The sequence below is a fragment of the Pinus tabuliformis genome, chromosome 1_1 (assembly GCF_031772625.1).
Source record: "Pinus tabuliformis cultivar Carrire ecotype Pingquan chromosome 1_1, CPIR1, whole genome shotgun sequence".
NCBI lineage: Eukaryota > Viridiplantae > Streptophyta > Pinopsida > Pinales > Pinaceae > Pinus > Pinus tabuliformis.
In genome coordinates, this window is record NC_142297.1 from 998,167,701 (window position 1) to 998,195,249 (window position 27,549).

The 27,549-nt window shown below is 41.5% G+C and overlaps 1 protein-coding gene across 3 annotated transcripts in view; it reads right to left on the reverse strand.

Moving 5' to 3' along the window:
• The window catches only part of LOC149217954 (long-chain-fatty-acid--[acyl-carrier-protein] ligase AEE15, chloroplastic-like), a 447,245-nt gene that overhangs the window by 142,402 nt on the left and 277,294 nt on the right, over window positions 1–27,549 (reverse strand). For all 3 annotated transcript variants that reach the window (XM_089393097.1, XM_089393099.1, XM_089393098.1), the window contains 4 exons: window positions 18,792–18,897; window positions 18,432–18,590; window positions 18,199–18,252; window positions 18,031–18,111 (listed from right to left, as the gene is read on the reverse strand). In XM_089393097.1, the coding sequence (XP_089249223.1) occupies window positions 18,031–18,111; window positions 18,199–18,252; window positions 18,432–18,590; window positions 18,792–18,897 (400 nt within the window). The remainder of the gene's footprint in view (window positions 1–18,030; window positions 18,112–18,198; window positions 18,253–18,431; window positions 18,591–18,791; window positions 18,898–27,549) is intronic.

Here is a 27,549-nt window from a genome sequence, read left to right on the forward strand (position 1 = left end):
GAAATCAAATGAGATTCGATTTCATAAAAGTTACACGTAACCAAAATATTGACACGAAGAAGAAAACAAGGCAGTGAACGAGGTAATAAAAGGAGAAGGGAAAAACCATTTTGGGGGAGGAGGAGAGTTGAGAAGTTGGATACTGTAGTACGGCTATGAAGGAAACTTGAGTCTTAGTTATATTGATGTTTTTGGGCACGGGGGAAATCAGATTGCTTCAATTGAAAGCTTTCTGATACTGAGTACCCAGGTTGTACTCAGTTAGGCAGGGAGGTTTTGGTCGTTTTAGTAATGCAGCCGGTCCAGAATTGCTGCAGAGCAAATAGATTGTCGGCAAAGCAAACAGGTTGGTATTCATTAGTTTAATTATTTAAATTCTGTATGTAAATTTCTTGTTCTGCTATTTCAAAAAAATTAGCTTAAGATTGGGTTCTTACAAGGAGGATGCACTTGATCCATCATGCCCAACTAGCCCCAGATCTACACCATACACTTGGAAGATAATCCAAGACTTCCACGATGATGTGGCATCAACTACACCATCATCCTAGCCCTTGAGGGCAACCTACAGGCATCTTCGATTTGTTTGGAGAACCATGAGGACACTTGTGTGCCCCCATATGTCATTTGGCGCACCACAGGTTATCACAAGGGGCCACCCCCTTGTCCACTCCTTTTGAGGGTCCTTTTCTTCATTATGGCACCAATGGACCTCATCAGGCCTCCTAGAGGGCCCTACGATATGCATAGATTATTATTTGACCTCCTAAGAGGCTTATCTTATCATTCATGAGCTAGTTTGGTGAGCTTGTCAACAAAAGTTGTATTATTAGCACATTATTTTATTTTTGGGGCTTATGTAGGCCAAGGAGGCTAATTCAATCTTCTTTACAAAATTTCGCACTTTTTTTTGGAGGATAAGTTGGAGCTTTTGTGAATGAATTTTGATGTATGGTTGTCGGTCTATCTTCTCTTGGAGCTTCTCTATTGTGATTTTTTAATGGTTGGATATACTCTTCTGCATGTAAATACGAATTTTTGATGTTATTCTTGTTACTTTTGTCATATATGCTGGATTGGGATTTTCGTTGTTTTAGGGCTAATTGTTGCATGACATTATTGCTTGACATTGTGGAATTGTTTCCATTATAATGTTTCTCTCCATGTATGGGCCATGTAGTGTGAGTGAATCTACTAGGGGTAAAATTTGACCTCAATAAGCCATTCCTCTTGTGCATTTTAAGTATAAAATTTGCAAGATTACTCTCACTTGACCTAAAGGGCTTGTGAAGTAATTTTGAGGCCTCCTTGATTGGGAACCAAGAAATCTTACACATAATCAACATAGGCACCCTTCTCCCCAGGATTAAGGCATTGATCTTGTTGACCTGGATTGTCATTGATATCAATATGGCAATATTCTAGGAGAAGCAGTGCAGATCCATGAAGAAACAAGAGTAAGAAGCCAAGGAGCAAGCCATCAGGGAAACCATCGGAAGAGCTCATTGGAAGCTCAGAACAGGAGCAGTCAAAGAAAAGGCAGAGGAAAAACTAGAAGAAACAGAGGTGGCGGTAGGTCCAACAAGACAGGAGGAAGCCGAAGGTCTAGCAAGATGGGAGGAAGCCGACGGACGAGCAACTGTGTTGATTGGGCTAACCTGTGAAAGGCACAAACCGGCGATGAATTAATCAGAGCTTAGTGCAGCTAATAGTAGACTCACTAAAGCTGTGTGGAGACATTATCAGATATCATGATGGCTATTGCAGACTCTGTGTGGACAGCATGAAGAGTTATATAGACTTCTTCATATGAAGACTGATTGCCATTGATGCTGTAGCATGGAGACTACAGTGAAGCTATAAATAGACAGAACTCAGTAAAGAAGAGTTCTAAGAGAAAAACATTACTATCAAACATGCCTTGGAAACTTTATATATGGGAAGCAAGAATGAGGAAATTTGTGATTGTTGATAGCATGATAGAGGAGAATCCAAGGAGTCCAATGAAAAATCAATGAAGGCAATCTTGAATGGGCTACTTGATTCTATAAAGAACAATTCAGGAAAATGTTCGTCAGCAAAGGGTATATGGGACAAACTCCATGACCTTCACTCAAAAGGAGCATTGACCATGACCATCAGTCAAGAAGATGATGGAACTCAAGAAGAAAATCCAGAACCCATCATAGACACTGAAAGTGAGAATGATGACATCAAGGCTAAAGAAGACCTAGAAGTTGACGAGAATGAAAAAGATTTTGTAGAAAATCTCCTCGCTCAACTTATGGCTGCCATGGAAGAGATCCTCAATTTGAAAAAGGAAAACGGGGAACTTAAGAAGAAAGCACTAGCTGGCGACCAAAACCAAACAAGGAAGAAAGTTGACCTTGTCAAGCTTCAAGTACAAGAAAGGGATGAAGAGCTTGCCAAGCTTAAGAAGGAATTTCATCAAAGAAAAAGAAATCAGCATGAAGAAGTCATATCCATGACAAATCAATTGGATAAAGCAAAGAAACGGGAAGACACCTTGTCAAATCAACTTGAACAAAGGCACAAGAGCTTGAACAAACTTGAAGAAGAGATTGGTCAGTACAAGGTAGAGGTCTCCTCTCTCAAATCTCAACTACAAGAAGCAAGAAAGTTAGCACAAGGAGCTGAGAAGACAATGGAAGCATTGGAAATCATAGAAGGACAGGTTGATGAAGCAAAAAAGGAGAGAAACACCATGATATGTCAACTAAAAGCAAAGGATGAAGAAATTTTCAAATTAAAATCTAACATCAAACTTCTCAAGGCCGAAACATGTAAAGCTACAAGGATCAAGGAAGAAATGGAGAGCAGTCTAGCAAAAGAAAATGAAGAAATCTTCAAAATGAAGTCAGATATCATCTCCCTTAAAATAGAAGCAAATGAAGCTGCTCATATCAAGGAAGAAACTGAGAAACAACTTTGCTAAGAAGAAAATGAGTGTGAAATATTGGAAGAAGAGATTGTCTTCCTCAGGAAAAAGGTTGAAGGGATGAACAAAACCTTGAAGAGCTCTCAAGCCTTGGATGACATGCTCAGCCATCAAAGATGTCCATTTGATAAATCAAGTCTCGGGTATGCAGGTGAACCCTCAAACAAGAATGATAATGCTTCAAACAAAAAGGATGTGAAGAAGCCAGAAAGAAATGGTGATGCTCCCAGTTCCAGCAAAGGCAAGGAGAAAAATCAAGGCAACAATGGAAGAAATCCTGCTCCAAGAAGAAATGTAGATAATGTCAAGGATGCTAGAAGCAATGGTTATCATCAAAGGATCTCAAGACAGAAAGACTTCAAAAGTACATCAAGGAAATCTCCATCCCCCAGGTACCAAAGTTTATTTCTTGGTTATTGTTATTCTTGTACAAACTTTGGTCACATGGCAAAAGATTGTAAAGCATATCATAAAGATAGATGTTATGGTCCCCAACCATATCATAAAGATAGATATTATGGTCCCCAACAATCTCCAAGGAACAATTTTGTAGGAAGATATCACGAATTCTTATTCATGAACAATGTAGAATGCTTCAAGTGTCATAACATTGGCCATATGGCATGTGATTGTAAATTAACTTGGGCTCCTACACAAGCTAGAACCATGCAAAAGAAGAAAGTTACACAAGTATGGAGAAGGAAGCAAATACAATCCGAAAGTCCCTTGAACTCTCCAGCCAACAACACATGTTATTGGCCTGATTTTTGACAATCTAAGCATTTGATGGGAAGACTCTGCCAAAAGAGATGATGCATACAGTTAGGGGGAGCCTATGATTCTTGATCATTATTGCAGAAGCTATTCGTGAAAGGGTCCTTATGAAATCCTTATTGAGCTATATTAACAATCATTCTTTGATAAAGATCATCTCTCAAGAGCACCCCATTGAAGAATTGATCTCTTAACTATTCTTTGAACTGTTGTTGAAGATGTTTTCCACTTGATCACTAAGTAGTAATTGGAGCAACAGAGAAGGTCATCTAATACTAGAGAAATAGGGCAAATAACTATGGTGTTGATATTACAGATGTTAAATGTTTCGACTTAGGGATTTGATGTGAGAACAGGTAGATTATGGACACAAATAGAGGCAACCTTCAAACAAACAGATACATCTGGGAATGAAGCATGAAGCAAGAGTAGTTGGCAGCATCTAACAAAATTGAAGCATTGCAAAAAGATGCCAATCAGTAAAAAGAATTTAAAAGACAGTCACAGATTGGATATCAAAATCTGCTTGTGGAGATAACTTGCAGAGATCTTTTTTTTTTCAAGAAAACAAGGAAAAGATGGCTCATCAAAAGACTATAGAAAGGAGAATGTTGTGTAGTCAAATATAGCTTGGTAACTTAAGGAGAAGCATAGAGATACAAAGGAACTCTAATCTAAAGAGAGATAGCAAGAAAGACAATTTCAATGGCATTTTTCTCTTGATTCAGACTATGAAGGCCTCTTAATTCTGACTATGGAGACAACAGAATATGGATTGAAGCATAAAAACCTGGACTTGATCATTTGGTGTGTGTCTATTTGCAATCTGTTTGAAAGCATTGAAGTGGAGCATATTTGAGCATTGTTGAAGCCATGATAAAGTAGTTCTGAGACATGAAGAGGGGATAATGTGCTAATTGATGATAAAGCATCAATCCCTCTATCTTGAGAAAAAAGAAGAGCACTATTACAAGGGGAGTAACATACTCATGAAGATCTACTATTCATAAAGAACAGAAGCAGTTTGATAGGGGGAGTCCCTGAGCACTCCTTTGCCATTGATGTCAAAGGGGGAGAGAAGAAGAATATTGCCATCAATAACAAAGGGGGAGATTGTTGACCTGGATTGTCATTGATGTCAATATGGCAATATTCTAGGAGAAGCAGAGCAAATCCATGAAGAAACAGGAGTAAGAAGCCAAGGAGCAAAGCCATCAGGGAAACCATCGGAAGAGCTCATTGGAAGCTCGAAATAGGAGCAGTGAAAGAAAAGCCAGAGGAAAAACTGGAAGAAACAAAGGCAGCAGTAGGTCCAGTAGGACAAGAGGAATTCGAAGGTCCAGCAGAATAAGAGGAAGCCGAAGGTCCAGCAGGACAAGAGGAAGCCGATGGACGACCAACTCTGTTGATCGGGCTAATCTGTGAAAGGCTCAAACCAACGATGAATTAATCAGAGCTTACTGCAGCTAATAGTAGACTCACTAAAGCTGTGTGGAGACATTATCAGAGATCATGATGGCTATTGCAGACTCTGTGTGGACAGTATGAAGAGTTGTTGAGACTTCTTCATATGAACACTGATTGCCATTGATGTTGTAGCATGGAGACTACAATGAAGCTATAAACAAACAAAACTCAGTAAAGAAGGGTTCTGAGAGAAAAGCATTACTATCAAACATGCCTTGACAAGAGGGTTGGAGCCCTTGGGGTTGGTGCCTCAGAAGTTTGAAGGATTGGTGTCCTTGGAGTTGGTGCTCCTATATCCAAGGTTGGTGCCTTGACAAAACAAATCCAGACAGTTTGCAACAAAGGGTTGGAACCCTTGAGGTTGGTGCCTCGGAACTGGAAGCATTGGTGTCTTGGGAGTTGGTGCTCCTAAGTCCAAGGTTGGTGCCTTGACAAAACAGAGTTGGTGCTCTGGAGGTTGACCGTTGGAGCCTCGCAAAAGTCCAAGTTGGTACTTGGCAACAGATTGGAATCATATATATATTGTATCTATTTTATTGTAAAGATTATATTAATAAATGCATTTATTCTTGTTGTTCATCTTGTGTTCTGAATATAAATGTTTTAACTGGTAAAAATAACAATTGAAAAGAAATATTGATTCACCCCCCCCCCAATATTTCCAATAGATCTACCAAGGGTGGTCACCAAAACTCTTATCCTTTCAACTTCCCCCAAATCTAGCCACATTGAGGTGCCTAGGGCATCAATTTCTTGGCAAGTTAGCCAATAAAAAAATCGATCTCCTAGGGTCTCCTACACTAACCTTTCCTCTAGCCCTCCTCCAAATTTGAAGATATTCCAACGGTGGAGTTGGGAGTAAAGCCAAGCCCTAGCTCCGGGACCAAAACTTGCCCTGCCATCCCTAAGGCTAGCACTTCCTAGGGTCAAAGCAACATCATTGAGTGAAATGCTTTCTTTGATCCTTCCCACCTTGTCTAGGGTAAGAAAATCATTGATTATTTCATACCTTCCTCATACCCTAAACTGGGTCCACTTGGCCCTTTGTGGTCCCGCTCCTTCGAAGGACCATTCTTCAAGAACCATCCGGGATACCAACTTTAACAAGGATTTACCATGTAGGGAACTCCTTTCAAAGCCTATTCTCATACACTTAACGTCCAAATCCTCTTCCTTTCCCTAGAAGCACATAGTACCTTGCTTAGAAAGCAAGCAAGCTCCATCCTTGAAAACCTTCTCGAAAAAGGTTTGGCTCACTCATATCCATTGACTTATCATTCATTAGTGACTCTATACATATCGAGTCTCCTCCCATCAGTGAAAGTCCGTAAATAGAAGGGAGCCTTAGCTGAGGTGACAGTGGGCTAAGACTCCATTTGTTTCCCTTGGCCTAGCATTTTCCCTTTAGGGAGTCCCCTTAGGTCCCCTGCTACATTGAGTGGTAACAAATCCCATACAAGGGATACTACAAAATACAATCACAATTTCGTTGTAGTATCTATCTCGTATCTCATCTTGTCGGTCCTTCGCTTTCGTTCTGCTCTCTAGCTGCCGCTTAGTCCATTAAAGGACAACACCTAGAGTTTCTAGGAGGGTTGCCACCGATCACTGCTACATGTCACTTCTGCTCCAATGAACACGGGCTGATCCAATCTTCTCTTCTAGGCTGGCCAACACCTAAGCTCCAATCTACCTTCTAGTAGCTTCTTTCATCCATCATAGAGCTACACATAGGCTCAACAACTTCACCGAACCTTCAACTATCAAGCTCTCTTTATGACTGCTTGTCAAGGGCTACTTTGGGTAGCCAACACGCTACCCTCCACCAATCCAATGACACCCAATCCTTCCACTGCAAGATCTACTCCTAGTTGAGGTTTCCAACCACCCAAGTCAACCTCAACAATTGGCTCCCACAGGCTGCTCATAAAACTGATCCAAAACTAGTCAACGCTTGGCCCAACACAAGACAAATCTAGCTCTAAGTATTATGTACAACAGCTATATGACTATGTCATGTTTAGGGCATGACTGTGACCCATGTCAGCCCTACAATATACCCTCATAGTCCTTTAACTACCTGCGACCTCCTTCTATGAGTCTCCTCTGCCTCCACATTGATGATCTAGGCACTTTATTGTCCTTAAACAGTCCCACGAAGCCCTGTTCTAAGGTGTTTAAGCCCTCCAGCCTATTCACCCCCTTATTGTGCTCACGACCCCCAAAAATAGAGGTACTGTGAAAATTCAGAGACCCAAATCCCTACTGCAGCAAACTGATATTACTTCCCCTCCTTGTTAATTCATGCAAGTTATTTACTGTGTTACACTGTAAATATCAAAGTAAATATGATTGCAACCTTCACTAATTAAATTATATGCAGAAACAAGAACTGAGCAAGAAGAAATAACCACACACACAATTGACACCATTGCTTTCGGACAAATGTCCCCAAAAAAACCCAATGCGGGAAAATCGTTGCAACAATTGAGGGTTTGTATTATTATGTAGTAGTTTCTGAATGCAATCTTTGGATGCCTTACTGGCTATCCGATATAGAGAATCTTACTAGCAGAGAAATTAGTGAGAAATACCTCGCACTATCACTGGTGAACTGACACTAATCCAGGCCCTCGATGGCTAGCCCCACGCTGGCTCTATGCTAGCCTCTATGGGGTTTGCATCAGCTCTTCCACGAATCTTCTGTTGACTGGAACTTCGTTCCTCTGGCCCTCCGGTCTCCCACCTCGTATTTTAGCTTTAGAATTTGACTTCCCAACTGAATCTCAGACTCCCTCAGAATCTCTACGCTGCCTCTTCCAGATCTATCTCTACCTTCTCTATAATGTATCCCCAGATTAGGAAACCCTCCAATCGGAAAACTATCCCTACTCCTCACTGCAAGAAATCTCTTCGATGACTTCTCTAGCAACTACTGTGTTGCTCTCTTGAGAAATCGATCTCTTGATCTCACTCGATGTGTGTTCCAAATGCCATCAGAGTCCTTATAATCTTCTTGTTGAGTAATCAACAACCCAAATTAAATTCTAATCAATGGCTCAGATCATATTGACTCAATCTCTGTCGTTTTTAGAAGATTCACACCCCATTTTATTAATACCCTTTAATTATTTTAATTTCCTAAGTTTAGACTTAGGCATCCATTAAAGATAATTAATTACTTTAATAAAATTGCCTTCGGTTGGAATTTCCCAAAATGATTTCTGGGTATTCTGGAATACATGTGTCCTAGCCTCCTTGCAAATTTTGAGGCTTAGAGCACATCCGATGCTAACAGAATTCAACACTCCCTCTTAGCGAGGAATGTGCTCTAGTAATGCAACCTGATGGAGCATCACCCTGACTCTATAACATCTATCGCTGTGTTGTTGATGTCTGACATCGCTGCACACCAACTACTGCGCAAATGTTGCATCTGTGTTGCTGTTGACTTTACATGTTGCTACCAACTGCATCTGTACTGCAACTCTGCTATTGTCGCAATAGATAAACATCCAAAATATTGAACCAAAAGTGTTCAACGTGATGCATTTGTTGCTAGAGTTCTGACTGTTGCTAGTCTCTATGCTAACCCTCTGAAGTCTCTGCGCTATTGATGACTCTACACTGCTGCCAACTCTCCTCTGCGTTGCTCAGTCTTTGGCGCTCCTAGCCACTGCAATTTGTCACTCCGACATTCCTCTGCACCAACTAATACCGGTCCATCTTGCTACTTCTGATATGGGCTCCCGTAGCAAGGTATTGATCCATGAGGTGGATTCCTCAATGGAACCTGTCCATCTGTAGTTCTTTTGAACTACAGTACTAGATCACCCCACCTCTCCCCTGGAGGTATCTAGGAAATCATGGCAAACTCCTCCTCAATCTTTGCAATTTCAGTCCGCAGATCATGTTTTTTGTCCTTGTCCTTCTTCTTGACAGGACATTGCGTAGCGTAGTGACCAAATTCACCACACCGAAAACATTTGATCTTAGAAACGTCCTTCTTCTTCTTTTGTTGCCCCTGATGCCCCTTTGATGCAAGGCCTGCATTCGCCTCCTCCTCCTTGGGCTTCGTCCCACTGTTGTTGTTGCCATCAAGTTTTCACTTGACTAAGCCTCGCCTCATCTCTTCCTGTTGAAGAGCGGCCCACATTCCTTCCCAATCCAGCAATTTCTCTCTACCCAAGATAATCTAGACAAATACTTGTCATTATTTTGAGACTGAATTCAAGGCAAACCTCACCATCTCTGTAGTTTGAGGTCATGATCCTACAACTGCCAACTGATCTTGGACTTCCTGAAGCTTTGATAGGAACAGATCAATGTGCTCCCCTTTTTTGCATCCTCGTTGACCTCATTTTCTCCTCCAAGTACATCTTTCGCTGCTCAGAATATCCTTGATATAATGTAGCCAAAGCACCCCACATCTCTTTGACCGCCCCTTTGCCAGCAATGTGACATACAACATGATCCCTTACTCTGTCGAGGATCAACCGCTTGCCCTTCGCCATCTCAACCTTGTACTTCTTGAGCATATCTGCATCAATGGGTACAGCTACCACACTATCGACATACATCTTGAGGTCATGCTCATCTAGAAGGCATGAGATCCTATCCTTCCAGATCACATAGTTGGATGCTCCGTCCAACCAACCTTGATCTCTCAACCCATTGGTTGCCATTTTTGCGAACAAAAAGTCGAATTGCTCCCTCTCCTCTACGCAGCAGCTAGGCTGGCCTACGCACTCCCTGTTGGAGTTAGTAGATCTACTCCTCGCTACTGCTGCTCAGCAACTGAGAAATAGAATTCCTTGGCTCGGAATTCACTGAGGAAGAAATTCCCTCACAAAGTATCTTCTTCCCTCTTTTGATTTTTTCTGCCCCAACAACTACTGCAGAAAAATGCATCCCACTTGAAGACTGCTCAGCGTTGGATCTGTTGCCGCACTTCTCCCTCTGCCACTGACAAACCATGAACTGGAAATCTTACTTCCGTGTCAACTCACTCTGAGAGAGATTTTCCTCGAGCATCTTGCCCTCCTGGCCTGGATTGCGCAATCCCTCTAGGGATTCGATTTGTTGCCTACGTAGCAATTCAATCTCCCTCCTCTTCAAAGTTGGGATCTTCTGGTCTTCTCTCTTGCTTCACCTACGATTAGATACCATGTGAAATCCAGACACCCAAATCCCTACTGTAGCAAACTGATATTACTTCTACTTTTAATTCATGCAAGTTATTTACTGTGTTACACTGTAAATATCAAAGTAAGTACGACTGCAACCTTCACTAATTAAATTATATGCCGAAACAAGAATTTAGCAAGAAGAAAGAACCACACACACAATTGACACCGTTGTTTTTGGACAAATGTCCCTGGAAAAGCCCAATGTAGGAAAACTGGTGCAGCAACCAAGGGTTTGTATTATTGTGCAATGGTTTCTAAATACAATCTTTGGATGCCTTACTAGCTATCCTATACAGAGAATCTGACTGGCAGAGAAATTAGTGAGAAATACCTCACTATCACTGGCGAACCGACACTGATCTAGGCCCTAGATGACTCGCCCCATGTTGGCTTTGTGCAGCCTCTACATCAGCCTACGTAGATCTGCGTTAGCCTCTCTAGGGTCTGCGTCACCTCTTCCACGGATCTTCTGTTGTATGGAACCTCGTTCCTCCAGTCTCACACCCCAACTTCTAGCTCTAGAACTCGACTTCCTAGCTAAATCTCAAACTCCCTTTGAAGCTCTATGTTGCCTCTATGTGGCACTGCGCTGCCTCTTCTGGATATCTCTCTACCTTCTCTACAATGTATCCCTAGATCAAGAAACTCTCCAACTAGAAAAATATCCCTGCCTCTCACTGCAAGAAATCTCCTCCATGACTTCTCCAGCAACTATTGCGTTGCTCTCTTGAGAAATCAATCTCTTGATCTCACTCGATGTGTGTTCCAAATGCCCATCAGATTCCTTCTTATAATCTTCTCGTTGAGTAATCAACGACCCAGATTAAATTCTAATCAATGGCTCAGATCATATTGACTCGATCTCCGTCTTTTTCTAGAAGATTCACACCCAGTTTTATTAATACCCTTTAATTATTTTAATTTCCTAAGTTTAGACTTAGGCATCCATTAAAAATAATTAATTATTTTAATAAAATTGTCTCCGGGTGGAATTTTCAAAAACGATTTATGGGTATTCTGGAATACATGTGTCCTAGCCTCCCTGCAAATTTTGAGGTTTAGAGCACATCTAATGCCACCAGAAATCAACAAGTACCCATACTTAAATTATGCCACAACAGATGTGTAGCTTACCTCCTTATCCTCGGCCCTGCTATAGATTGAAACAACCCTTCAAACAGTCATGAAAAGGCTCCCAAACAGCGTAACCTCTTTCGCTGAAGTGCCTTCCTTCCCACAGCCCAAACAAAGGTATCTTTTCTCCCTTAAATGAGTTGCTCCTCTCCTTCTTCGTTGTCCTTGTGTTGCTCACTTGGATCCTCAAATGAAACACATTCACCTCTTATTTATACCAAATAGGAGAGCTCAACGAATTAGTGAAGTGACATGTCATTTGGCATTTCCACTCCAAACCTACTTGACTTGAATGCCCAAAAATTCATTTGTCAACTTCAAAAATTCATAACTCACTAAGGATAACTTAGATTTTGACGATTCTTGAAGCGTTGGATTCTCCTTGTTGTCCTTTATCATCTCCATCCATCACATGTCCAAAATGCTTCACGGATTTGGCCCAAACATCAATGGGTGCAAAACCCCCACCTTGCGTTCCAAGCCCACAAATGATTTTGTGGTGCTCCAACCTCCAAACCCCAAACCCTAGGGCTTGGAGTACCTCCCAAGCTACTCAAAAATCAACATTTTTTCCTCGCTGCATTGGCACTGATCTCTTGATCCCTTTATTTCTCTTTTACTTCTTTATACTACAAAAAGAAACAAAAGCAATGCCTTGCTACAACTATATCTTCACATCACCTTTGAGGATTGTTATAGTTTTAGTTATTCTAATTGATATGGATACCCCACTTGATTTGGAAAAGAACCAAACCAAAAGTGGGACGATAGGTTGCTTACGTGATAGTTGTGACTATCCTAATAGTTCCTCCTTGGGTTGCACTTTGTGGATCAGGGCTCTTCTCATTAAGTGAGTTGGAAAGGTAACACATAGTATAGTAGTACAATTGTTATAAATGTGTAGTACTATTATTTAGTGTATAGCAAGGTTACCTGGGAGTGGGAGCGGAAGCGAGAATCAAGCACAAAGGCAGGGAGCGACATTTTCAAAAGCTCCTGGTTCGGGAGTTAATCTTTATATAATATATATTTTGATGCATATATGTCAACAAAAGCATGTAAAATGATGAACTACATATAAAAAGCATAAAAACATGGATTTAACCATATAACATCAATCATCTAGAAGTTATAATCTTCATCAACCACGTCCACAAGTTAGTAACATACAGCATATTGAGTCTCATGATTCATCATTCTTAAATTTTCAAGCTTTCAAAATTCAATATATAACATTTATCGTCATTGATCACTAAAGTTGTAACTTGTACTTGTAACCGTTACCATTACCAAGTAAGCAAACGATAACAAAGAATATATAACATGGAATGAAATGTTTCAAACTTCAACTTTCACAAAACATCATATAATATATTCATAATTCATTACCAATGAGTTACAATTGCCAACTTCAAACTTTAAACTTAAATTGTCATATATTGTTTACAAAAAACATCATAATAAGTATTAAAGAGTCAACAATTATAAAAACTACTAGAAACTAGAAAAGACAAGTAAATCCATTATCTACTGCTAATGCTTGGGCCTCTTGCTCCGAGAAATGTCTAATTTCTGAGAAGGTCGTGGTGGTCTACTGGGAGTCTCCTCCCGCATAGTCGGACGACCAAAACCAGAAGGCACATGACCTCCACGTGAGGATGTAGATGTAGATGGAGGTGGAGGTGGTACTAAAAATGGCAAAAATTGTGGAACTCAAGCACTACTACTGGATGATGCGGGTGTCATGGTTGTTGTTGCTTCTTCATTATCTTTCAAAATTTTTGCTTCCAATTCTTCTAAATGTATAGCACCATCCTCCAAATTTTCTTTCTTTGGCTTGTTGCCCCAAGTTGTATATGATGTATCATCTTGAGCCCGATCACAATAATGACTCAACAACCTCAAGTTGTAGTGCACATAAACCAAACTTTCTTCCCAGTTTTCAAAGAGTTTGTTTCTTCTCACATTATGGATGAAGATATATGTGCTCAAACACCTCTTTGCAGAATAATTATTTACAACTTGTGAAACCACATTGTTTGCAAATTTTGGCAAACATGCCTAGCTGCCATACGTGTCCCACCATGTGATAGCATCTTCCATTGCATGCAAAGAACCAAACACTCCAGTGCTAGTGAAGTATCTTCCTAATTCAAGACGCAATTTACCACACTCCTCCCTATCACGGACTAGCTTGTCTAATGTTGTCATATACCAATTTTGTACCTCTGGATCTATATGGGGTTTGGCCCTAACCCCACCCCCAAGTGCAAGTTTTCCCAACCAAGATGGAGAGTAGTCTTTTTGCATAAGAATATACACCAAGGCATGTAGTGGAACAATAAGTTTATCCCATCGTGCACACACAAATTTGTGAATAATATCATACATGTTGGGATATTTTTCTTGAAAAATATCTTTTACTTGCCCCACATGTTATCCATCTGCGCATACACCTTCCCAATCACTAGTGCATATGTATCTGCAAAACGAATCATGTTATAAATGGGCTTGGTGAATTGCAAAACCTCCCTCACTCGTGCCCAAAACAGACCATCAAGGACGGTGTTCTCCACCTCTTTAAAACCTTTCTTTTCCATTGCGGTTGGAGCCTTGTCCTTTAAAACGTATCAGTGTTGACTTGATACCATGCTAGCCAATGACTCTCTTACCTTCAAAAGGCACCTGAAGGTGAGGTAATAGGTAGCAAATCTAGTCTTTGCAATCTTCAACAACTCCAACTTGAGTCACTGTAGAAAAGCCCATGGGTATTGCTATGATTGGTAATAAATTTTATCATTCTCTTTCCTCTCTTGTACAAATCACCAATCCATTTGTATTGAGGGTGTTTGTTCTTAATAACATCATGCATCAAAAGGTTCATTGTGTGAACCAAACACCCAGACCAATATATGTTAGGGTATCTATCCTCAATAATTGCTCCCACTGCCTTACAATTAGAAGCATTGTCAATGATGACTTGGATGACATTTTATGGCCCAATTCTTTCAATTTTTTGAATTAATGGTTCTGCAATGTTGATAGAAGTCTTGATCTTTTTTGAGTAATCGTACATTGAAAGGAAGACTGCACCACTAGTAGACACAGTAAGAACACTTATCAATGGCTTGCCTTTTACATTTGTCCAGACATCAGATACAATGGATACTCCATGGTCATTCCAAGAACTTGTCATTTTACCCAAAGCAAGTGCTATTTTTGCCTTTTCATGATCAAATCCCACGGTTCTAGCCTTGTCATACCCAAGGCTCTTGCATCCTTTGGCGGCATCATTAATGGAAAAAACCATTTCATGCCAATAAGGTGAGCGAAGAACATTGAATGTATACCACATGCATAGAGAAACCAGTAAATTTTTGAATCCATGTCATTCCTACACCCTTTGTCAAGGAAAACTGATATGGTTCTACGCCTTAAAGGGATGTTTGTTCCTATGCCTCCATCTGCCATGGGAGGATGTTGATGCAGTTCTTAGTCTATGTGAATGTGGGATAGTGGTGTCATATTCAAAGTCACCCTTTGATCTTTTAGATTTGTATTGGCCTTCCTCCTCTTCCCTTATGTATTTGGCTCTTTGATGTTGTGACACACTTCCACAAGTTTTGATTCCTATTTTTTTATTTCCATCCCATGGCACTTTCACACAAATGCTTTCTAGCATGGGTGTATTAACCTGTGCAAGTCTTTTTTGCGATGGAGGCATGTAAATTTAGTAGTTATACCCCCTTTCCCTTCTTCAGGCCTAGAAACATATTTCCACAATGGGGTTTGGTCTGATTTCGTTTTTGTACCCTCGTCATCTCCACTCTCCTCCTCCTCCTCCTCACTAAGGTACTCCAACTCTCCAAGGTTTTCAAATCCACAACAACCCACTTCTTCATCCTCTTCATCAAACCTCTTACTCTCCAACACCATAATAACAAAAAAGGAACCAATATCAAGAGAATGCCAAGCCATATAGCCATGATGTTTGAAGTTTTGATTCTTTGAACTTTGATGGAGTTATAGTTTCTTTCCTACAATTAAATGGAGGAATGGAAATGGGAAACTTGAAAGAGAGAAGATAACATTTTCATTTAACAATGAACATATAAAAAACACGAATGCTAGATTAGGGTCCAGATCCTATCTCTTTGGCCTTCAATCCCAAGCTCCAATCTCCCTTGCAAGCTCCTCAATCTTCCTAGCAACCCTCTCAATCTTCCTCCTCAGCTCAAGCTCCAATTCCTTGCTCTCTCATATGAAAATGGTGAATTGTGGGAGGGGAGGAGGGCCTTTATTATTCTTTTGCCCCTCCCCTCCCTCCAAAACCCCCTGCGCAACCGCACCTTTTTCGCCCACGCCGAGCGATTTTTTTGGGCGGGAGTGATTGCTCCCCAACCACTTACGCCTAAAAAAAATTCACTCTAGGAGCGAACAAGAGTAGCCAAGGAACAAATGCTCCTCGACCACTCCCTTGTTCGCTCTTGAAAAACCAAGGAGCGAATTTTTTTTAAGGGAGCACACTCCCAATCCATTCTTGAGCGGAGCACGCTCCGAGAGAGGGTTCAAGGAGGGGGGGCCAGGCGCTCCCCTGCAACCCTAGTGTATAGCACACTATTATTTATATATATATATATATATATATATATATATATATATATAATAACTTTAACTAATGTGTAATATGGAGAAATGACAAAGAGGAAACTAAAAGAAATAATACCTAATATACATTTGTTTAAGCTCTTCTTTCTAATGATTCCTTTGTAGACTAGATCAAGTGATGTTACAATTCATTTCCACCACATCCTTTTCACGTTCCTTCAAACCTTTCTGCAAGTCCTTCAAATCACACAGAATGCAACATTGATTGTGGCTGTGGCAGTGTACCATGGTTGCATTGGCATGAGGAATATGGTTATCTAAGACCAAAAGAATTCTATAACATGGAATTTTTATTAAATAGGTATAGGTGTCATTTAATGTGTGGTATTATTGTTAGTAGATGTGCATAGTAGAGTAGTACAATTTCTATCAAAGCATAGTACTAATATATACTGTATATACAATTATTATTTAATATATATGACAACTTTAATTAGTGTGTAGAATGGATGTCATTAATGATCAATATCATCATCATGTGATGGGTAATAAATGTTATTTATGATTTTGGATTGAATTCTTCTATAGGATCATAATAGGTCAAACCTGGTAAGAGGGTAGTCTACCACTTAAGTTTTATCCAATCTGTTTTGCTTGGCTCGACCAAAGGGCCACATGGTATGAACAATTTGTTTTGTCTTATACATTGCACTCAGATTGTATCTGCTCATTTACTATAGTCCAGCCTGAGGGCCACTTAGTTGCCTTGGTTGTTCAGTCACATTGACTTGGTTTGGTTAGGCATTGTCCAAGTAGAAAGGTTGACAGCCAGTTAATTTGATTGACTCTACCTCATAGGTGTTGCATGTGGTCTAAAACCATCACTTGGTCAAAAGAAGTAAGCCTGTTGTTAGTTCAACGAGACTACTATGGTCACTTAGAAGACAAATAAACAGATCAAAAGATCACATAACCAGGGCAGTGGATGCAAAAGGCCTAGTTGAATATGTCACGGATTACTCAACTGTTACAAGGCACCATATTGCAATGGTTGTTGATTTAATAGGCCACTTATAAGTTATAACCCAAAACACTAGCTTCAACCTATTCAGAGGCACTATGGCAATGAATGGCATCTGAAATTAAGCGAACAATAATGACTCCAAAGCCAATGCTATTTATGGTTTGGCCGCTCTTTGGCATCGCTCGTTGGTGTAATTACATAGGTTGAAAAGAATAGCATAGATGTCAAAATAGACACTTAGTACATTACAGGCTATAGAAAATTACAACGAAAGAGATTTATTCATTTGGTGCAGTAGGTCTGGCTTTGCGTATAGCCGGTGAATAATATGGGCTTAAATTGGGCCTTGTTATATGGAGAAATTTGAATAACTCATCATTTAATTGCTTGGCAAGAAATACAAAAGAAATTTTGAATAGGAAAAAGAGAGATAGTAATCTTTGGTATGATAAGTAAATAAGGTCAAAAAATATGTTGTGCGCAAAAGGAGAATTAACAATAGAGGAAACAAAAATGTATCTACATGTAATATACATCCTTTTGAAACCAGGTTCATCTAATGGAAATAAGCTTGTAGGAATACATGGGTCACTTGTAATCAACCCATTAACCTTCCAAATAAGAAAAACGAAGATCGTGAGAAGTTCTCCAAGAAACAGCTTAACCTACACAAAGTTCCTTCCAATGGAAAACAGAGGCAATGACAAAATAATTTGCGTATCAGAGATGCTATTGTGAGTTCTGTAACATTTTCAAGTCAGAAAGAAGAAGAGTTCATATGAATCAAATGTATCATCTGAAGTTTAAACAGTGCCATTAGAGTAGTAAACAACATCAGAGCATGCATCAATCAAGGATCTTCAGGAATGACATACATTGCACTTTGTGTTTCTTCCAGAATAAATTGAAGTCATCTCTGTCAATCCATATGCATTCAGCAAGGTTATGCCAATAGCCTGAAAACCATAGTATGTAAAATATTAAATAAAATTAAGAACAGACAATAGCATGACCATACAGAACCCTTAACTTCAAAAGCTGACCTCAAAAAACTGGTCAACATGCAAAGGGATACTTGCACCAGCCGTTAACCCAATCTGCCAAATCAATCACTGTGTATCAGATTCCTTCCATAATGATATTTATTGGATCTTGTCTTCAAACTCTATGACATGACAACTTTTCCCACAAATACTTTTTGGCCCTTTTCACTATCTACCTTCAAAGGATAAACAATATTGTGCCCCTAAATAAAATGTTGAGGAGTTAGACTAACCTTCATAAAGCCATTTTCTGAGCAAATCTTTGTGTAACAAAGAATTTTTCCTAACAGGTGAAATGGAAACAACACTGCTGCAATGATTCCTGCCCAAAGGCATTCCACTGTTGCTACTACTGCTGCCTGTTGCTTGATTGTATGTGACAAAGATTTACCCTTCACATTAGTTTCAAACAAGTCGCTCTTATCAGGTTTATAGCATTAGACCAAAATGTGAAATGACAAGAGCACACAAAACCAGGCCATGATTCATACAGCAATAATACATATGATTCTGCATCACATCGATGCATTTTTACAAGAAAATAACATATTTAGCTGTTATTAAATATCAAAGCAGACTTGTGAAACCAAAACCTCGTATATTCTCTTGAATTTCATGTACATTATACTGATTCTGATTATGCCAAGCACCAGGAATTTCCTTGCACTTGAATATGATGAAACTTGTTTCTGAATTCCACTGCAACATGAACAACAATTCAAATTATTTTTCAGTCATGCAAACAGATGATCCAAACAATTTCATTTGCAGTGTCCTAACCAAATCCATTATTATGAGAAAAGCACCAACAAGGAAGAAGATACAAATAAGTGAAACACAAAGACAAGTATGCAAGTAGACTGTAGAACACAATTGCTTGAACTATACATTATATGTTGTACACTCATCTGTATTACTATATATACACTACAAAACTGTGAGAGTGATCAAATATTGTTGAATTTTTTAAGTTTACCCATTAGAAAATTAATTTGTATTCTGCTGGTTTATTTCTTCTATTGTTTAAATTCGAACAAGTTATGTAATACATTTAAATACTGAAATAAACACAATACAGTCGCAACATCTACAAATCATCAACTGAAAGAAAACAAGCACACAAGTGACACTGTTATTTTTGGACAAATGACCCCGGAAAAACACAATGTGGGTAAACCGGTGCAGCTATTCAAAGGGTTATATTATTATGCAGTCTATCTGAGTACAACTTAGTGCCTAACCGGATCACCCGACAGAGAAAAATATATGGCAGCAATACCTCTATATTCGGAAACAGGTATTCAGAAAACCTGTCCCACGAAACCCTCTCTGGCACAACTGAAGCTCAATGCTGGCCCTTCTGGCCTCTTTGTCAGTTTTCTGCTGACCTACATCAGCCCCAGGACCCTCTGCATCAGCCCTCTGAGGCACTGTGCAACCTTTGGGAGCCTCTGCTAACTCCCTCTGCCCTCTGCGTGGATGACGCAGTTTCTCTAGGCTTTGTGCTGCCTTTGCTAGGCTTTGCGTAGCCTGGACTGACCACTACTCTCGCTCTCTCTACTTCTATTCTAGTCTCTCAGTATTGTCCGTGCCCCTCTGCCTTGTACTCACTGCCCCTCGCTGCTCATCACTGATTCAACTTTGCTTAGCAACCCCGCTCTAGCAAAATGAATGACTAATCACTCTGGTGTGTTCTCCAAGTGACCCTCAAGCCTCTTCATATACTTTTCTCGTCGCTCCATCAACGGCCAAGATTAAATCTCTAATCAACGGCTAAGATTAGATTCGGCTTGATCCATGACTGTTGGAACCCTCTAACATAGTTTTATATTAATACCCATTAATATTTTATTTTTCCTAAGTTTAGAGTTAGGAACTCCATTAAAAATATCTCCCAAACCAGTTAGAATCTGCCCAAACCATTTCTGGGTCTTGGAGATCTCATGTGCTTTAGCCTCTCCACCAATTTGATGGCTAGAGCACATCCGATGATACCCCAAATCAGAAAATATCACCAGTTATCCAATAAAAATTAAAATACAATAATGTGGGTCAGTGATCAATTTAGAGAATTCACACAAAAGAGATAAGGATAAAGTACAAATATAACACATGTTCACTAGACTATCTCATTAATTCCTTCTCGCTGAGGAACTCATCCACAATTTTTGCTAAAAATAGGGTAAATGCTTCTTAAATTCTCTATGGGACAGCCACTTGGATTTGTTGGAAATACTGAGAGGGGGGTGAATCAATATTTCTTTTCAATTGTTACTTTTACCAGTTAGATCACTTATAATTAAAACAAAAAATGAACAATAAGAATAAACACTTTTATTAATCAAGAATAACGAGCACTTCAATCCTCTTCTTTACAATAAATCCAATACAATAATGTGTAGGGCTCCAACTCTAGATGAACACATCAATCTTCAATCCTACCAAGCACCAACATGTACTTTCCAAGCACAAACTTGGACTTCACGAGGCTCCAACCCTATCTTCCCAAGGCTCCAACCTTGTCACTTTGAGGCTCCAACCTAGGCCTCCAAACCTATCTCTGGTACAGGCACCAACCTAGTCTTCTTAAGGACTCCTATCCACTAGGGCTCCAACCCACAACCTCAATTCGTCGAGATAAAATCACCAATTCTTCATGACTCCCAATATCATTTGCAACAAGCCCTAACAATATCTTCACCTTCAACACTACCTTCAAACTGTCTCCAAGGCACGTAGCTCATCAATGACAACTTTGGTTGTACTTGTTGTCTAAGTTGTGCCAGTACATAATCTTCAAGATCATGAAGATGTTCGTAAGTAATGCTGATTTGACAAGCATGATGAAGGAAGTTATATGAATGATGATGATCAAGAAGGATGGAAGCCATGAAAGATTCTCTGATGTCATAGAAAAGAAGTTGATCTCCTTAAGTTAAGAGGTAGCCTGGATAAAGAAAAGAGTATATCTCCCGAGTTGGGAGGGCATATTATAGTCATGATAGACACCTTGAAAAATAAAATTGGAGAATGAATATTGAGGTGTTGTTGAAAGAAGGAAAACAAGGTTTGGTTGTTGCATGTGAAGTAGGAAAGGAAGCTGAATAAAAAAGGAAACCTTTGTCAAGATTTGTTTGGGAAACATCGAAGTCCTTCTGCGATGAATTATGAGGCAACATCAAGAAGTCTGAAGACCCCGAAGGTTTTTGTTTACTCATGAGTATTTGAAAGTTTGTTACTAATTAGGGTTGCGATTGTTCAGGTAAATCTCAAAGAGCTTTTGAAAAGCATGCTTGATGTTAGAGAGATTTGATGTATTGAGGCATTGTGTGTGTAAAATGCTTGGGAGGACATCTGGTCGGCATGTGTTAATGTTTAGTTCCCAACGTAGAAGGGAGCGTAGTGTTGGTCATGGAGCTCTAACCTTGTATTACGCACCTAGTTTGTAATGTTCCTGAATAGGAATACTAGTGATATGAAGTAAATAATCTGTTCAACAAAATATAAAAACGAAATATGTATTAAGAACCCATAAAAATGCTGGAAATAGTGAACTATTGAGCCATTTTATTACTTCTTTGAGGGAAAAATACAATAGATAATAGAATGGTGCACTCGGGCTTGTCTCAATGGACAAGCATGACCAAACCCAGGTGAGAAATGGTTGAATCGATGGTTGCTCCAACTGTTGCGCCAATCTGCACTGCGTTGCCTAGAAAACTGCCTTTTTTGCAAAGTTCAAATGGCTGGAAACACCACTTGTTGTGCTCCGAAAATTATAATATTTGAGCCCCCGACTCCTTGGCCTAAACCCAGAAAAACCCACAAAGGAATCTAGTTGGTTTAGACTTCTGAAATTCGACCCCCAAGGAGCCCAACATCAGCTGCAACTGCAAAACTCGCCCTGTTGGATTCTGCCTGTAAATCCTCCCGGAAAATGTCCTAAAGTGCTAGGTTGACCCCTACTACAAATCCACTAACTTCCCAAATGAACTTCCAGCCTGTAGCACCTGCTCCTAAGCCCCATGAAAATGCTGGATTGGCCCTCTACTTTTACCCAAAGCCCAATAATTTGAACTGCTGGGATGTTGGCTCTGCTAGTTCAAAAACTCTTAAGAAATGCAGGCCTACTGTTGCTCTCCCAATCCTCTGACTCTCTCGGCAAATATTTGATCAATGGTGGCTCCAACTCCTCTTGCGTATTCTCCAGATAGCCTAGAAATATGCACTCCCCATATGTGGCTGACTGGTAGTGCTATGACACACTCCCGGATCTCCTAAAATGCTTATGGAATTGTCTCCTTAGGGCGGGCACGGAAGGTCCCCGAAGGAAAGGTTGAATCTCCCGCTTGAGAGATTCATGGCTACATAGTCGGTTGACTCAGCTAAACAATAGAGCGAATAGTCAAGTAATTTCGATTTGCAAGGTGTAAGAATGAGTCCAAATGAGAGCTTCCTCCTCCTTTTATCTCCTTGGGCATTCCTTGCCGCATGTGGGTCCATCCATCTAGCTATTCGAATTCCCTCCAAGCCATTCGAATGGACTAGTTCGAATTCACATGTGGGTGGCCCCCACATTCCACTAGCAGCCAAATAAAGTCGAATTTCCTCCTAAGTCCCCAAGTCGAAAATGTTGGGTTCTTTTCCTTAGAAAAAATTGTGCAAAATTGTGTAACAACACTCCGTTACAAATGTATTTCAGAAGGGACATGACAGTCCTCCCCTTCCAAATGTTGCTTGCCCTCAAGCAACCTCAAAGTTGGGTGCTCCACAATATACTCACCCTCCCAAGTGGCAACCTTATTGGCAAGTTCTTCCAACACACCAAGAACTCCCTGATGGTCCTACTCCTAAGTTTCCTTTCCCCATTCTCCATGATGGCCTCAGGTTCCAAAACCAAGTGGCCCTCATCATCCAGTGGGGGTAACTTTGTTGTTGTAGTCACCTGTTGCCCCAACACCTTTTTAAGGCATGAGACATGAAATACGTTGTGGATCCTGCTCCCCGAAGGCAACTCTAGCTCATAGGCCACCTTCCCAACTCGTCTGATCACCCAGTATGGCCCATAGAAGCAGGAATGTAGCTTCTCGACCCCCTTCTATTTCAGCATGGACTACCTATAAGGCTGTAGTCGAAGGCACACCAAGTCCCCCTCCTCGAAATGCTTCTATGTCCTATGTCAGTCTGCGTACACCTTCTACTGGTTTTGGGATGTCACCAAGTTATCCTTGAGAGCCTTGAGGATGTCTTGGCTCTCTTGGATCCAATCTTTGGCCTTTGGGGCTTCGCTATCTCCAAAAACGACGTCAGTAAAAGATAATGCATCATGTCCATATAAAGCGCGGAAAGGAGTCATACCAATGGACATGTGGTGGGTACTCGCCCAAATGCAACCCCCAGATCCAAGCCCTCTGCTGACCTATCACGTAGTTCCTCAACTACCGCTCCAACCATTAATTAACCCTCTCGATCTGGCCATCTGTCTGCGGGTGGTTGCTAGTGCTAGGAGTGAGCCCGGTCCCAACCAATTGGAAAAGTTCCTGCCAAAAACCTCCCATGAACCTACTGTCCCTGTCACTCACGATGTTGTTGGGGAGCCCGTGTGAAAATCCCTGAATTTAACACATCAGAAACCCCTACTGCAATTACTGGTTTACAATCTCCTACTTGTTCTTTACATTAACAAATTATTTAATTGCATAAACATCGAAGTAAACACTATTGCAGCCTTCACAAATATATAGATCATGCACTGAAATAAACTGAGACAACAACACAAGGGACACCGTTATTTTTGGACAATCGTCCCTGGAAAAACCCAATTCGGGAAAACCGGTGCAGCATATAGAGGGTTTGTATTATTAAGCAGATTTCGTGAATACAACTAGGGTGCCAGAAATGGCTCACCCAACAAAGAATATCCTCGGCAGTAGTACCTCTATCCGGAGAGAGATATTCCGGCAAAACAGTAATCAGATACTGCGTCACTCCTTCAGGATCTGTGTCACCCTCTCATGGCTCAGAATTTGTTGATCTACTCCCAATCTGCCCCACAGAGTCTCCCAAGCGCTACCTCTGAAGCCCAGCATCAGCCTCTATGGCTTTTGTGCCACCTGCGTCAGCCTTCTGCGTTGTCTCTCACGGCACTGCACTACCTCTTTGCTATGTATTATTCAGCCTCGGATGAAAATCCCTTGCTGAACTGTCCCTCACCGCAACTCTGATCACTAACTCGATTTCCTCAGCAAACCTCGCCCCTGTAAATCAAATTCTTTGATCACTTGATGTATCTCCAACTGACCCTCAAGCCTCCTCTTATACTTTTCCTGTTGACGAATCAGCAGTCGAGATTAAATCCCTAATCAATGAGTAAGATTAGAACTAGCTTGATCCTCGTCACTTAGAACTTTCTCACCCATCTTTTATTAATACACCCATTAAAAATATTAATTATTTCAATAAATCTTCATCCGGATGGAATTTCTCAAAACAATTTCTGGGTCTTGGAGATCTAATGTGCCTTAGCCTCTCCGCCAATTTTCAAGGCTAGAGCACATCCGATGCAACCCAAAATCAACAGCCCGTGCAACCGGAAGATCTCTTGAAAGAACAATTATGCAACCTGTGCAGTTGTGTATCTAGTGGGGATATTTGGTCAACCTGTCGACCACTACATAAATGCAGACCTTCCCCTGCACTGTGCGGAGCCCTGTGATGAAATCCATAGATATACCTTCCAATTTCCCCTCGGGGATGGGAAACGGTTGTAGCAATCTTGCAGGGTGAATCAACTACCCCTTGTTCTGCTAACATGCCTCACACTCTTATATGTGCTTCAGCACGTCCCCGATGAGGCCCTTCCATGTGAATCTCTCCCTGACTGCCATATATGTCTTCCGGAACCCCTGATGCCCAGATAATGGCGAGTCATGTGCTGCCTGGAGCACTCTCTCTCTCAACTGCGAGTTGGGTACCAGAAAAATGCACCCCTTGTAATAGATGACCTCATCCATCACTCAGTAACGCTCATCTGCATGGGTACCTCCAAGAACTCGCATGCCCTTCTGTCCTTGGAGTACTCCACCAATAGCTGGGCCTTCCAATCATGGCAAATGCTCATGAGTGATAGACCAACTGGTCTCCGAAATAGAGCATCGGCCACCACATTGTGCTTTCCCCACACATACTCTATATCGAAGTCATAAGCCTGCACCTTGCTGACCCATCTCTACTGCCTCTCATTGAGGCCTTGCTACCCCATGAAGTGGCGAAGACTGTTATGATCAATCTTCACCCAAAACCTGTTGCCCACCAAGTACTGTCGAAATTTGGCCAATGCATGCATGATGGCCGACATCTCTTTGTCACATATGGAATATGACAGATCATGTGGCAGTAGCTTCCTACTCTCGAAAGCAATCGGATGCCCATCCTATGACAAAACTGCTCCAACTCCTACCCCAGATGCATCACACTCCATGGTGAAAGGCTGGGAAAAATGTGGAATTGCCAAGATCGGGCAAGTGCTCATCACCTCCTTGAGGCGATCAAAGGCAACCTGTGCTCCATTAGTCCATGCGAAAGCCCCTCTCTTGGTCAAATCAGTCAAGGGTGTTGCCAGCTGTGAGAACCCCTTGACAAACTTCCTGTAGTAGGTGCAAATGCCCAAGAAACCCCTGAACGCAATCACATATCGTGGTACCAGCCAGCCCCGGATGGCCCATATCTTCTCCTCATGGACCTTCACCCCATCAACACCGATGATATGCCCTAGGTAGAGCATCTTTGTCAAGCCAAAGTTGTGCTTGGACAGTTTGGCATAAAATTGTTGCTCGTCCAGGATGCGTAGTACCTCCTCCAAGTGCTGGAGATGCTCCTACCATGTCCGACTGTAAATCAGAATGTCATTGAAGAAAACCAGCGCAAACCTCCTAAACTCTCCCCGGAAGACATGGTTCATGCATGACTGGAAAATGGTCGGAGCGTTGTTTAGCCCAAATGGCATGACCAAGAACACGAAGTGCCCATAGTGCCACCAGAAATCTGTCTTAGGGATATTCTGACCCCTCACCCTAATCTGGTGGCACCCCGAATGCAGATTGATCTTAGAGAAGTACTTGGCTCCTCTAACCTCATCCATCAGCTCATCTATGCGGGGAATGGCGTACCTGTTCTTCAATGTCTTCTGGTTGAGGGCCCGGTAGTCAATGCACATGCGAAGGGTTCCATCCTTCTTCTTCACCAGTACTACTAAAGAAGCAAAGGGACTGGAACTTGGCCTGATATGGCCCAATGCCAACAACTCCTCAATGACCTTCTCTATCTCATCCTTATAGGCCTTTGGATGCCTATAAGGGGTGGTGATCACCACCTGCACAACTGGCTCCAACCCAATGGTGTGCTTGAATCCCTTGTCTAGTGGTTGCCTTGGTGGGATGTCCCCAAACACAACTGTGTATCTGTCCAGCAAAGCTTGTATGCCTGGTGGTGGTGGTGGTTGGGCTTGTCCCCCAACCTTCGAAATCCTCAGCTCTACTGCCCATACAATGTCCCCCATGTCGCAGATCTGCCTCCATCCTCTAGGGCGAGACTGTCTGCGGTGGATAGGATTGCATGCCTCTCAGAACTAACAGCTTTCCATCCGGCCCAATGAACTCCATCTCTGGCTTCCTCCAATCAGTAGTGACTCGCCCAAGGGAGTACAACCACTAGATACCCATCACCACGTTGGTGTCTGGCACATTGACCACAAACAAATGGTCCGTCATTGAGTAGTTCCCCATAACTACTGTCAAGGCAGGCACATATCGAGTGCACTGTATGGTGCGGTCACCTGGTACTAGGACTAAAAAGCCCTCAAACTCAGCCATGGTGAGGTTTCTCCTCTGAACCAACTAGGCATCTATGAAGTTGTGGGTAGCCCCACTGTCCACTAGGATTGACACCTGCTTCCCCTATACGGTGCCTCTGATCCTTAATGTCAAAAATTTGGGAACCCCGCATAAGGAAGGAAGGACTCCCCCAGAAGGGGCAAGGGATGCCCCTCCCTGTGGAGGTGGTGGTGGTGGCCCTCTATCTATTGGACTCTCACCATCTCCCACACCACACTCTTGCTCCACCTCGTCCTCCTGGTCACTGTCTAAAAAAACCTCAATATAGTGTGCTCTATCGGTGATGCATCGATGGCCTCGTGCCCAGGGCTCCCTGCATGTCAAGCACAACTTCCTCCTCCTAAGGTCCTCTCGTGTCTCATGATCTAGCTGCCCCCGCCCCTGTCTGGTCCTCTACGGTGGAGGTCTAGTCTCATGCCCCTTCTGTGGAAAAGGGGTTCGTGTAGAAAAATTCGCTCTA